The following is a 14,329-nucleotide window of genomic DNA, read 5'->3' as shown; positions in this document are numbered from 1 at the left end:
ATAGCAGGACTAATAATATTTACAGCTAAAAGGTATAAAAGTAAAATTTTGGCTATCTAAAAAGAAATTGCTTGAAGAGTAACTTTGTATATGGGCCCTAGGTGGCAGAATTGTTCTGTGCTCATGGAGTTCAAGTTAGTCGTGAATTTAACAGCAAAACTGCAAAGGTGTGCCAGGTTAATAGTAACTGGTGTCTTCATTAGTGCTTTCAAATGGAACAAGTGTATGGTTTTAGAATGGCTGTGTGAAAGTGTAATGACATGGTATAGCTGAAGTCCCCAGACTCCACTTTATCCTATGCTAACTTTGTAAAACTGAGAAGACTGTCATTGCTGTTAGACACAAGTGCAGGTGTTTTGAATGCAGCATTTAATGGAAAGATGGGCTGGATTATAATTGTTGTATTTATGTTGAGCAATAATGAATCGTAGTTTGCAAACAGTAACCTCAAATTTGTCAGAAATAGTCCCATCACACCTTTTCAGCAATTCCTACATACTGCATGACATGAAAAATGTAAACATTATTCAGGGAGTCTTGTAAAAGTACAGCAGAAATTAAAAAACTTCATATGGAACAGGAATTGTACATCCAAGAGGATATTTTGCATGGTTTAATTTAAAGCACATATTTCAATATGGATTCCTCCCTTTAAGGCATCACTGGCTTATGCTCTAGCTTTGTCTTGTAAACTATTCAAGATTGAAGTTTTCTCCCACTTGCTCTTCTAACAAAGATAACCCTAAAGCATAGAGGTTTACACTGTATGCTAGGTTGCCCTCAGAATCAAAGGTTGGACACACACAAAACTATGGAATAAATTTCTGTGTTTCCTGAAAGAAAACAGCTTGACTGTAAAGTAGCCAGACTATTGTTAAGCACTACTTTTATAACTATTAAAAAAAAAGAGAGTTCTGGATGCTGAATTCATAGGAAATATAAACTTGGATTATGTATGAGGGGGGATTTTGGAGCAGATTTCATGTTGTGCTATATGTTTAGGATATTACAATATTGCAGTTCTTTCATACTTCTGAAGTAGCTTTTGAACTATTTCAGGTGAAATGTCTCAATTGTCTTTCACTTAATATTCCTGCTGCAATAGTTCAGTGAGTACAGAACAAGTGAGGAGTGCAACTTTTTACTGAAAACACAGCCCACAAATACACAGAGTTAATTGCTGTGTTTTCAATTCAGTAAGCTTTAGTAATATGTAAATTAATTTCTTGACTAGAACATGAAGAAATGTGACTTGATTCTCAGTAACTTTCTGTGAGTCTGACTTTTTTTCTCTCCCCCCTAGCAGTTGATAACAGTTTCAGTTTTACAAAGGCTGTTTTTTAGAGGTCCTCTAATCTGACAGTTCAAAAAAAAAAATAAGTAATGGACTTGGCTAGCTATATAAATTCTGGTAGTTCCCTGCAAATTTTTAAACTGCTGTTGTTCTGAAAGCATAACAGATGACCTATTTAGGTGATTCTTTTTAAAACTCTGTGGGAGCATGCTGGTTGTATGACTTACTGTAGTGTAGGCTATGCACAGGTCAGAAGTGTATGGAGAATAGTGTGAGACCTACCCTGAGCTCTAAGCAAACATGCCTGGCAGTGCATGCGTTATGAGTATTATTTACATGAAAGCAAGTAAGGAAAATGGGAGTGGTGCATATGTATGTAATTGGAAAAGGAGGATTTATTTAATCACGGCTATGTAATTCAGGATATGTGGCCTCCACCTGAAGGAGAGGAAAGATGCTGGGTCAGAAATGGAGGTATTTATGGTCTGAATAAGCACAATGCAGAGAATACCAATAGCTCACACAGCCTTTCTACCAAAATATCCCTGAATATCAGTTTTGTGTGTGTCCAACCTTTGATTCTGAGGGCAACCTAGCATACAGTGTAAACCTCTATGCTTTAGGGTTATCTTTGTTAGAAGAGCAAGTGGGAGAAAACTTCAATCTTGAATAGTTTACAAGACAAAGCTAGAGATTCTTACGCATAAGCCAGTGATGCCTTAAAGGGAGGAATCCATATTGAAATATGTGCTTTAAATTAAACCATGCAAAATATCCTCTTGGATGTACAATTCCTGTTCCATATGAAGTTTTTTAATTTCTGCTGTACTTTTACAAGACTCCCTGAATAATGTTTACATTTTTCATGTCATGCAGTATGTAGGAATTGCTGAAAAGGTGTGATGGGACTATTTCTGGTACTGCATCGTGCCTTGCAGTTTGTCAGTGGTACAAAGGACTTAGCAATATGTTTGAGCATACCAAGCAAATGTGTAAAGGAGTGTGGTAGGGTCTTGAATCTTCTTTCTCCAGCTCTGTTGTAAGTTTGGACAATATTCTGTAGCTCTTGATCATCTTGGAATGTATGCCCAACAAGAAATGCTTAATGTCAGCTCAGATAAGAGTTTGAGTTTGTACAGTTGCTCCTTCTTTTTAAAAATTGTCTGAGACTTAGCTATTGGAAAGTTTTGAAGCCTTGTAAACCATGCTGGGTAACATTGTATATGCCTATAGTTTCATGCTAGATTTAATAATTTATTTGTGTAGATAATTGAGATGAAGTATAATTTTAAATTTTTTTCCCTCAAATTGTTTTCTACAAAGTTGAAACCCATTATGTCTTTTTGATCATTAATAGGGGGAAAAAAAAGGCTTTGCTATCACAGTGAAGCTGCTATTGTGACAGTAAGTGTTTGCTAATGAGCATTAGGGTTTTGGCTAATCACAAACTAAAGATTGCATTCTTTTAGAACAAAATGTGTTACATTTAAATGGAAGTGTTTTTATTATAAAAGGAGTCTTGTTAGTTATGTAAGTTCATTAAGTTACCCCCAGCAGAGCAGGCTGATCATACTTGCTCTGTTACTACTCCTTGAGCAGCCTGGTGTTAAGCTAACACTGATGATAGTAACTTGACTTGGTGCATGTTAGTCACTGTGTTAGCAAGGGACAGAGCATCTGTGCCAATCTGGTTTGAGAATTTACATATTGTTGCAGGCTTCCCTAAAGAACCTGTGACTTTCTCTATAAGATGATTGACTTTGTTTATCTGACCACAGCTGCTGTTATTGATTGTCTTCTGGGTACTGTTGTTTTTCCTTCCAATTTACATGAGTGTTCTTTTCAGAGACATGAGAGAATGGGCAGGAAAATCCATTATGATAGGGATATAGTTCAGACAGTATTAAAAGCCTGGTTTGGTAGTTGCTAAAACATTTTGCTGCTTCCACCTTCCTTTCCCTTTTCCCCACCAGAATGTGTTGAATTATTATTAGGTACATGGTTAGGATCAACAAGAGAGCTTTCATGGGAGTAGCAGTGCTTTAGGCAGCTAACAACAGGAATCGATGGAGTTATTCTTTTACATACTAAGGATTTTCTTAAGCCTTGTTTCTAAAGTGTGTTCAGTGCAGGAAAACAGATAGTACTTTTTTTCTGTGTTGTCCCCAAGATCAGAAGGTTTGATAATAAAAATGTTGCACTTAGTATTACATTTCATTTAAGACCTATCTAAATTTAGGGCAGTAGCTAGTAGATATCCGTATTCTGATCTCCAAAGGGTGGAACAATGAAAAGCTAGTGGTCTTGCAACTCTGCAGGGCTTTGCAAATCAGTTGGTACCTGCAGAGGACTTTTTTCTGCTCTATCATTTTTCTGTCACAGTAATGGGATCCCACATCCCTGACCAAGTCAATGAACAGCAAGATGATGATATTAGTTCAAGTGCTTGTTAAAATACTGCCTGTTTTTTTTCCCCCCTTCCAAACAGATATTAGTTGTGGCTTTGGGGGACCTGCATTTTCATGCTGTGATAAAAAAAGACATCAGCAAGAACACTTTGTAATCCGTGCATATTAGTGACTTGTTGTCAGCAGATGGGAGAAAATCCTGTGGGTCTTGTAACCTGAAAGAATTGAAAATTTGGTCTATGGCATGCAATTTCAGAGTACGAAAATCTGAGATGCTAAAATTCCTTTGAAAAAATATTAATTTGAAATGTAATGTCACTTTAAGTGTATGTTAGCTATAAGTTTCATAAATGGAATATGAGTGTGAAAGCTGGTCATAGCTTCCTTATGACTGAGAGAAGACTTGGCTTGATACATGAACAATCACTCTCATAAAATTCCTCTTCTTATTTTGAATTAGTTCCTTCTCCTGAATTTCAGAAGACTGAGTAGCTTCTTGTTTCCAAGAGACAGTATGTGGTAAAGCACAGCAACGATGAGAATTGTGATTGATATGCTGCCCAGTCCACAGCTGGGAGAAATCTCTGAATTCCCAGTAAAAATGTGTAGTTCAGAGCTGATTTTGGGTGTCCTTGTGTAATTGATATGTGTGTGGCTCACAGGCCTTCAAAGGTGTTTTTTTTTCATCTGGGATTGTTCAGGCTGAAAAGAACTTCAAATGCAGTTTTGTGTGAGTTCTTTCAGTCTTCATGAAAAGAACTGGATTTACTCAAGGAATGGCTTTTCCTTTATAAGTAGTTTCTGGTGGTCTTCCAGTTCCTGCCCTTCTGGCTTGCAGCAGATTGCCAACAGACTGCCTGAGGTCAAGTGAGCAAGCTCAGAGGAGATTTGCATTACAGCTCTCTATATGATTTCTACAAAATTCACCCCAGAAGTCCTGGTTTTGTAATTCATGCATTTATTTTGTAGTGTCAGTAGTGTTAACACCACTTCAATGTTAGTATGCAATACTCTGGAAGAAGCTAAGCATTTTGTGACTACTTTATGCTGTTCAGATCCAGGAAAAGAGCCATTTTCCTTAATTGATAGAAGTTTTCTTTTACCAGTGAACCATTACTGAAAATTGACAGTAATGACACACATTGTGTACAGATATCTCTACAACTTAAAATGCCTGTTGAGTGGTACTGTAATAGGCATATGCTTTTCAAAAGTTTAATTAGCATTTACATTTGTGTTTAGAATAAATCAGTCCTACTAATATTACCAGGAGGAATGTGTTTTGAAAACCTTGATCAACATCACTTGTTCAGTTGTGCTTCAATGACTTGGTTATCTGGCAAAACACTGTAAGATGTTATTAGAATTATCCTAGATTGGTCTTGACTCAAAGATTTGTGAATGTGATTCCTGTACTTACTTTCTCCAATTTAAAATGAAAAGCTCTGCTGCTTAAATTACATGGTGCCAAATGGAGTGATTCTGTAAATCAAGATAATATTAAAAGAACTGCACCACAATGAGTCAGGGTTGTGCCTGTGAGCTATTAACAACCAGCTGATGCATGTTCTGCTAGGCACAAGAGCCTTGCCGGAAAGTGCAGGAGGTGACAGCCTGACTGCCTTGCCTCAGCTGATGATCCATTCAGGGTCAGGGAAAGCCTCCTAAGGGTTCATAAGGACTCTTCCCTAGGAATAGCTGAGTGTGCTTAGGTGGAGGAAAGCTGCTTGTATTTCAGGGTTAGATAAAGGGACTGTGAGCAGAGAGGGTCTCATTAGCGGACGTGTACCTGGACCTTAGAGATCAGGGTTGTCCTGGGAATCTTGAGGAAAAGTTTTACCTTCTTGCTATAGCATGAATAGTTCCAGAGACACTGTAAGTGCATGGTAGGCAAGAGGGGAGGAGTTTGCAAGTGCTTTATGAAGAGTTTGGTTTATCTGGTGGTGTAATGAAGCCAGTGATATTTTGCAGGTTTGGGCTTTGAAGAATAGGAGATAGCAATGATGCCTTAAAACTGTTTTGTGTTTGGATCCAGTCACAGAAAAATAATGAAAACACATCTATGTAGAAGATAAGTGTTTCAGTTTTGTTTTCCTGTGGGGCATGTGTTAACCAAACAGTGTCCTCTAATTGTGTGGTTATGATGTGGAATGCTGATGGTCAGCAAGGTTCATGGGTATCTGATATGTTTTTCAGAACTTTGCCAAGAATATTTTTGCAATTCTTCAGTCAGTAAAAGCCAGAGAAGAAGGTCGAGCACCTGAGCAAAGACCTGCACCGAATACAGCACCAACGGTAAGGTGAAGGCTGTGACAGCAAAAAGTGAGAACTGTCTCTTGTCATTACTCGGTACACAATTTGCCTTTGTTTTGTTCCAGGGAACGCACAACTTCCAAGTGTAACTTCACAGATATTCTTTGACTTAAGTTACACTTATTGGTACTTAAAGAGTTGAGAATATCGGTTTAATTTGTTCAGTATGTTCTTGGAGATTAAACTGCTAGTGGCAGCTTCTGCATCTATCAAACACTAGTGACATCCTGCATCTATTTGCAAAAAATGTATTAGATGAGACTACTGCCATTTCAAACAAAATGTTTTGCTGTTTTCCTGACAGATAGGGTAGCAAATGCTTAAGAATCTGGAACATGACTCATGAGTGGGAACAGCTTGAACCAGCTTTCTTTTGCCTGTAATACATCAGGACAAACTTAGAGCTTTATTGTTTAAATCTACCTAGGTGTTAGGCAGGATTTGTTTTGTATTGTGGCGTTCACTGTAGCATTCTATTAAACCTAATATATTCTTGAACTCAGTGGCAGTCTGTTATGGAAGCTGTTTAATTTTACTTGGATTTGGTATGGCTGCTCCTGCACTTAACAAAGAACTAAATTTAAGTAGCAAGATGAATTCCAGCATTTAAATATTTACTTTATGTTCAATTTTGGACATTGTGCATGGGACTATTCAAATATCCCATTCAGAATAGCTATGAATGCACAACTAAGCCATCCCAAAAAAGATTGAATTGGTATTTAATGTGCCTCTACATTAGTGGTTTTTCTGAAATTCTTATTCCCAGAATTGGTCTTTTTCCTCCCAATTTGTGTTTATTCTGTAGGTTTAGCAAAATATTAGCTTAATCTGGCTGGCAAGGAATGCTTTGTGTGTGCGTTGAAGACTTAATACTGAGTTAGTACTTGACAGTTCCCCACCCTCCTACCACTGCTAATTCTTGACATATTACAAAGACGCAGTGATTTCATAAAACATACAAATTTTAGTGAATACAGCCTGTTACTGCTACTTTGGGTTTGCCTTGGGTTGTCATTGCTGTCAGTATGGACTTCTGAAGCCTGCTGCTGTAAGATTGTAAGTGAATGCTGAAAGGAAACAGATCAAGTTTTCAAATGCATTGGAACTCCTACAAAAGTAAACTAATTTTATGCTCTTGAGCAGTTCCATGGAATAGTTGGGAAGTTCAAAAACCATGACATACCTTTCAGTATGTTTTACAAATCTTATTTAATGTGTTCTAGGATCCCACCTTAAGAAATAAGCAACCTATTCCAGCTGCCTACAACAGATATGATCAGGAAAGATTCAAAGGCAAAGAGGGTAAGTTCAGTGTAATGCTTCTTTTTAAAAGGGGAAAAGAAAACCCCAACAACAAACAGTTGGGAAAGGGAAATGATGACTTATAAAGTTTATTAGGGGATTTTTCCATGCTATAAAGTAACAGCATGTCAAAGAAAAGGCAAAAAACTTTCACTCTTCTTTAATGAAACTTCCTATGCTTGCTTCTTAAAGGCTGTCTTTTCTGAGTACAAGAACTTGCCTGTTATTGAAGGTCATTTTAAACTGTAGGTGAACAGTCATCTTTTAGAGTGTTTGGCTTTGGCCAAGTTAGCACCATTTTGTGTCCAGGGAAACTGAGTAATGTTCATGTGCCATGTATGTGAATTCTCAGATGTGGTTACAGGATGTGTTTATGTGCCTTAATTTTTCCGTTTCTTCTCTTTGGTTTAGTCACATATGGAGTTAATTTTGTGTTTCAGTTTCCTAGGTGTTTCTGAAGAAATTTTTAGTGTAAGACTAGCACTGGTGTAATACCAAGTTATCTAAGTTTGGGGTAACCTTCAAAATACAAATTAGGTGATTCAAATAACGTGTTTCAAATAAAAGATTGCGTTATGAAAGGTATGCATGCAGCACTCAGGGAAGTGATGTAGAATTAGTAATTAACATCTGAATTTTTTCAGGGGAGAATCTAGAAATACTTGAGATATCTTCCTTAGCTACAAATTAACCTCAGAAAATAGCAGATGATCTTGTTTACTTCTGGGGTATTCTAGTATAAAGCTATAACATTTAAATTTGATACTGACTGAAATTCACTATGCAGGTAGTTTTCAAAAGCTGTAATTAGACATGACTGGTTTCCTATGCCATGCAAAACTACTAATGTGATTTGCTTAAAACTAGACATGCACATAATTTGCAAATGTGTCACAGATGAACTTGTTCCTTAAAGGATTTTTAACTTAATTATCCTCAAAATTGAATTGTGGCCCCCAAATATTCAGTGCCGAAGCGAGACTGCAAGCAGAATGGCTATTAAGAAGAGTAAAATAAGACTTTTTTTTGTTCCTTAACCATTGTTTTTTTTCCAGGTAATTCAGTAAGAACTTGTAATTACATGGTTTTCTGGGAAGCTTGCAGTATTGGAGGTTTTGAGAAAGGAGGATGGTTATTTAAGTTCTAGGCATAATAGCTATTGTATAGCTATTATAGCTGGGTATAATACCATTGTAACTGTGTTGCTAGTAATGATGAGTAACACCTGAGATAGTTGAACCCCATAGATTTGTGTCCCTCTGAAGAGTTTCCACACCTTACGCTGTATGACTGTGCATGTGAGAATTTTATGAGGTGTGTAACAACTTGTGTAGTAGTGGTTTTGGCCAAGGATTAAAATAAAGCTGAGAGAGTCACTGTCTCTAAGCTTTTGTGTTTCACCTTTTTGGCCTTTCCTTGAGGTATTAAACCTATAGGAAGGATTCACCTCTCCTAGTTGCATCATGATTGTGGCTTATTGTCTATCTGCAGCTTCATATAATACTACAGTATTTAGGAAGATTCAAAGTTTAGGCAGCAAAAAAGTGAACTGTTTTTTTGTTTTGTTTTCTCTTTGAATATTCATGTGGTTTAATACAGAATTTTTCCATTAACAGTCCTGTCCTTAACATAAACAATTCAAAGCTTGTAGAGCTAAGATGGTAAATTTAGGAATTGTTAACAGAAAATGCATTAAGTTAGCTGCTGAGCTGCAGCCAAATTTCTTTGCTTCTTGTGATGGATCATTATTTTTGATGTAGTGTATGAGGATGCCTCTCTGGTTGGCTTACTCAAAATGTTCATGCCAGGTGGGACAGGCTTTGCTGTTAGAATAGTTTAGATTGCTTTAATAGTAAGTGTGAGGGGTTTGGTAATTGCAAAGTACTGTTCTGGAAGAGCAAATAATCAGCTACACCTGCAGTCAATGGAACTGCTTATGCAACCCTGAGTCAGTAGCTGGGAGCTTTCTCAAATGGATGTCTCGTTACTCCAGGTTTGGTTAGGCAGGAAGGAGAGAGAAATCTTTTCTTTGAGATTCTTAAAGTTCTGTGATATATGCCATAGAAAATGTTTTAGAAATGTCTGTTTCAGCAAGACTCATACGTCCTAGGTATTTCCACAGTGGAAGAATATGTTACTTGGCAGCACACCCATCATGCTGAGCTGTTCAAATGGTTTTGAGGTGAGGAGGTGAACTCCCAACAATTACTTTTCTTGCCTGCCATTTCCTTCCTGTTGTTGTTTGGGTTTTTACCCTTCATGCTAGCAGTCAGTGATGGTGTCCTTTCTTCAACAACATAGATCTCTGTTCTGTGTTAAAAACAATCTACTTTTCCCGTTGTAGTTTTATTCCTTCATATGACTCTTCAGCTTCTTTTTGTTTTGTTTTCCTGCACTTTATTAATGCCAGTTGTTCCTGTGTGTTTTTACTAGTGGTATTTTATTAATGCCACAGTGTCTTGTTCAAACTACAGCCTTTTCTATTTTCTCTAGCAACATAATCATAGAATGCATCAGGTTGGAAGGGACTCTCAAAGGTCATCTTGGCAGGATTTAAAAGTCCTGTGCTCAGATGTCATTTGATGCTTAAGAAGGTATCTCATGTCCTCCCCTGTGCACCTCACTGTTTCTTATTTAAATGCATATGTATTGGTGATTATGGTTTGCAGCTCAGCCAGTGGTACACTGAAACTTCGAGATGTTGTGATTTTTCTGTAGGACATTCTAGGTACTAAACTGTTTTCAAGACTATACATTGTCAGGTTTTTTGTGTAGCTTTAACGGAGATCCTCCTTTCTGCATACTTGTTTGTTAATTCCAGGGTGTGAAATAGTGCTGGGATGATAATCTTGAAGATGTAACATTTTCATTATCTGAATGCATAGCTCAGCATAGATAGCAAAGTAAAGTTTCTTTATTCTGCTCCATGTTTTATGTCTTTGCAGCATGTTGCAGCACTGTTCTGGTTAGGGTTTCAATGTAGCAGAAGCCAATTGTTGTTAAAAATGAAAAATAATACTTTTTGTCCTTTTTAGTGTGAATTGGAGAGGGTCTTGCTGAACAGTCATGTGGTTTTAGTCTGTAATGGTCGAAAAGAATATCGTTTACCACAATCCAAGTGTTTCCTGCAGGAAAGCTTGCTATTGACTTCCTGCTATTGTCATTTTTTGTTTGAATTATTCTTACAGTTGTATTGGATTTTCAAACATAGCTGCAGTTTTGCTGAATTGTGCCTAGGTTCCAATCAGTCATGTGAAGCCCAGACTACAGAGGACCATGAAGCTTTTTGAACTTGAGATGACTCCAAACATTTCCCACCCCCCCGCCCCCTTTTCCCTATGCATTGTTAAGAAAGTTTCTTTATAAAATATTTCTCATTATAAGAGTTTTCTTTTAAATTGTGTCACTTCTCAAGAAGACTAGGAGAACTGGTAGCAGGAGATCCAGGCTTTTTAAACTTGACTTCATTGTTACACTTAATTACTGCATTAATTTTTGGGGTTATAGGATCATGCTTTCTTTTTTAGCAGAGAATATGTGCAGGAAATTGACCTTTGGAAAAAGGTTGCTGTCTCTCTGGCTTAGTGTGATCAGGTAGTTTGATAACCTTCAGTGCTGGGAAACACACAGAGATTTACACTTACTCATTTTTTTATTACTGCTGTGAGAAAGTTTTAAGAACTTGATATTAATTGCTTTTAAGGTTATTACTGAACTGTTCTATATGGACTGTACAGAGAATTTTATGAATTAGTGGAAATTGAGGCATGAAACTTCTTTCACTTGTTAGGGTATAGTACTGAAGAGGAGTGTTCAGTAAACTCTTATGTAGAATTCAATTTGGTGTCAGTGATTTAATTACCTTGAGTATGAAGTGGAATAGTGAATCACTTCTAGGCAGTCTGCAGAGCTGTTGCTATCTGAGGTTTGAAGAGTATGCAGCTTTAAAAAATAAAAAATTATTCAATCTTTTTTATCCACAATTCACAGAAAGACTTTAACTTGAGCTCTTCATTATTTCAGATATGTGCTCCTTTGTTCTGTTTCTGTTTGCCTAGATTTCCTTTGAGAAATTCAGATAAACTTAAGTCTTTTAAAAGTTCTTACTCTTTTGGCAAGGTGTTAGTGCTCAAGTTTGCATCTGGATTGCATGGCTGGATTTGCACCAGGTGCAGAATCAAAATGCAGGGTGACCTAGCTGAATGTGGCTTTAAGCAAATAGAAGCCAATTGGAACATTAATATTTGTGTGCAAGGCAATGGAACATATGCCCAAATGGAGATGGAGGATATAATCAGTCCAATAAGCTGATGCATTAGGGTGCATGTTTTCATTTCCAGATCTAATTCTTTTAAATGAGAGAAGGCACTTAAATTAATCCATGGTGATGCTAGAAAGGTAACTGGTGGTGAACCACACTGGAAAAGTGTGTCTTTTGTTTATGTGTTGTGGTTTTGGTTTTTGTTTTTCTGTGTTTTAAACCAATCTTTGGATCATTGAACTGTGACATTGTAATCAGAATCCATGCAATGACTGGAGAAGAAAAGATACAGTCTTAATGTTAACTGATGATAGTTTGGTTTTGGAGATGTAGGACTGATTATCCAGTACTAGTGTTTAGTCTCTTAAGATGTAGGTTTTAAGGCATTTTTTTGATGTTGGTGTTTTAGCAGTGCTGTTGTGTTTACAGAAATGATGACATTTAGCAAACAGAAGTTGCTGTACAGCTTCATTATATGCTGATGTGGGGCTTTGCTTTCATTCTTTACTCTTTAGTGCAGACTTGCATGTAGAGTATTTAATATGGACTGCTTTTTGCCAAAAGGAAACATGTATGATAGCTTTGTTGTGGTTTTAATAGAAAATTCCAATGTATTGAAGACTACCAAGTAAGTGTTTTTAATGGTTATTCTTCATCTAATTCCAAGATTAAAAATGTGTCTGAAGTCTTGCCATCATGATACTTTTGTTTATTTCTTAAATACCCTTTTCTTAATAGATGAAGCTTATAATTTAACTGATTTCTCTACCACCAGTGAAGCTGTGATTTTGAAACTGGAGTTAGAAATTAATTCTTGGCCAGGCATTAATATTTCATCTCATTACTGGTACATGACTTGGCACCACAGGTTTCAGCTCCTTTGGGAGGAAGGAGGAGAGAAACATGTTTCTTTTGTGCTCTTACTCAGAGGGTACAGCACAGCATTTACACTGATGTGTGCTGGGGGCATGTCCCCTGGTGCTCCAAGTTGCTGCTCTGCTCCTCTTTACTTGTGGCCTATGGTTCCTCTTGTATACCAGGTCTGCTTTTGAGCAGCTGTGTCAGGGTCAGCTGCTGCCCTCAGAGAATGCTGTGGAAGAAGTGCCTCTCTGCTTTTTAGCCTGGTTCTTGAATTTCTTTTACAACCAGTTGCATTAACCTGGCTGGCACTCTTGGCAGTTTTTGAAGTGGGAATGCAGCTTGTAATTGTGGAGTCCCTGACTTGGAAGAATTTTTCTGCTACGCACAGGCTTTATGCAGTGAGTGGAGCTGAAGGTTCTACTCTATGTGGCCAAGTGCACAAACAGTTGAGACCTTATAAAAAATGCAGATAAGTGCAAGTGGCAGGGCTGTCACTTGTAGCAGTGTTTATTTCTGTAAGAAAAGTGAGTGGCTCATGGCTACAATTTAACACGGTGCACATGACAGGATCAGGTCAAAAATGCTGTATTCTAAGAAAAGAGTGTCTGTACTGTTACCAGTTGAAGGAGGGTTGCTGTGGCTGTCTGGAAGCTGGCAATGCTTAATTCACATACACCAGCTGCTTGAGAGTTTGAGGCAGGAAATTTGAGCGCTGGTGGGCAGTCTGGAAGGTAATTTCTTTTACTTGTCCCACTACCTGCATGTAGCAGACCCTAGGGTCTGCTGTAGACTTCGTGAAGTGGGTACCTGTTTGACCGTTTAACATCTCTTAGATGTACATGAATAAGGAAAAGCACAATGTCACTATTTACATATGATCAGAAGCAGTTTATTTACTACTGGAGTAGCTGCTAAATGGCATTGGGAGGCCTGTTAGCTGCTGGAAGTGTTCAGCAGGCAAGAGCGCCCACTCTAATGCTTGAGGCAACAGGTGGCTCTTGGAGAGCTGAGTTGTTTGCTCCTGCTGCCAGGAGGAAGGATCAGGAGAAAGCTGGGAGCAGGAAGCCAGTAAGAGCCAGGGCACTGGTTAGCAGCTCTTGTGGCTTGTTTAATGAACCAGGACAGATTTTGAGAGACTTGAGATTTTTGCAGAAGATGAACTCATTGGCAGTTGAGCACAGGCTTGTTCCCTGCCAGGTGCCTCTCTTGTCTTTGATTTACTTTCCACAGAGCCAGCAGCACAGTTAGACCTTGGTTCCCTTTGCAGTGCTGATGGAAACTTGCGTTAGGCATTTTTTTAATTAATGAGAAGGAATGCAAAGTTTTATTAGAGAAAAAGTAGAATCCAGTAGAAAGAAATAACTGACATGGGGAACAAATATGTAGAAATAATCCTAGAAACAGCATTTGTGCCAAGGGGAAAGAACTGTGTCAGGCTAGGCACAATGGAGAATGCTACTTTACTGGTCTTGTTAAGGGGTATCTGTGTTCTTTGGAGTTTGGGAAGAATATCAGGTTGAAGTAGCTGGAGATTCTCCATGTCATGGGCAGAGGAAACCAAAATAGGCCAGTCCAGGAAGGGGAAAGCTTCCTCTGTTGGTTACCTTCTGCAGTTTGCAAACAGCTGTCAGCCTAAATTATACACCTCTGACTTAAGCCACTTCAGTCAGCAAAAGCATCTCATCAACTTAGGGGAGCTCTACAAAGTATTTTGCAAGGCTTCAGGCACCACCTGAAATATTAATATGCTCCATGCCCACAAACAGTGACCTATACAGTCACAGGGAAAGCTGTTATCTGTGCAAGTGTTGGTCAGGTGAACCTTCATTATCTTTGGCTCAAGTTCAGCTGTATGTGCCCTGAGCTAGGACTCAATGCGTAATTACA

General features: G+C 38.0%; 1 protein-coding gene across 1 annotated transcript in view; it reads left to right on the top strand.

Annotated features, from left to right (window-relative positions):
• Nucleotides 1–14,329, top strand: part of CDC73 (cell division cycle 73) — a 115,649-nt gene that overhangs the window by 18,994 nt on the left and 82,326 nt on the right. Inside the window, exons 8-9 of the mRNA XM_054164932.1 lie at nucleotides 5,899–5,997; nucleotides 7,242–7,320. Of these exons, the coding sequence (XP_054020907.1) occupies nucleotides 5,899–5,997; nucleotides 7,242–7,320 (178 nt within the window). The remainder of the gene's footprint in view (nucleotides 1–5,898; nucleotides 5,998–7,241; nucleotides 7,321–14,329) is intronic.

Source organism: Dryobates pubescens, chromosome 11 (genome assembly GCF_014839835.1).
Source record: "Dryobates pubescens isolate bDryPub1 chromosome 11, bDryPub1.pri, whole genome shotgun sequence".
NCBI classification, from domain to species: Eukaryota; Metazoa; Chordata; class Aves; order Piciformes; family Picidae; genus Dryobates; species Dryobates pubescens.
The sequence above is the reverse complement of the archived record's forward strand: the minus strand, read 5'-3'. Positions and strand labels throughout refer to the sequence as shown.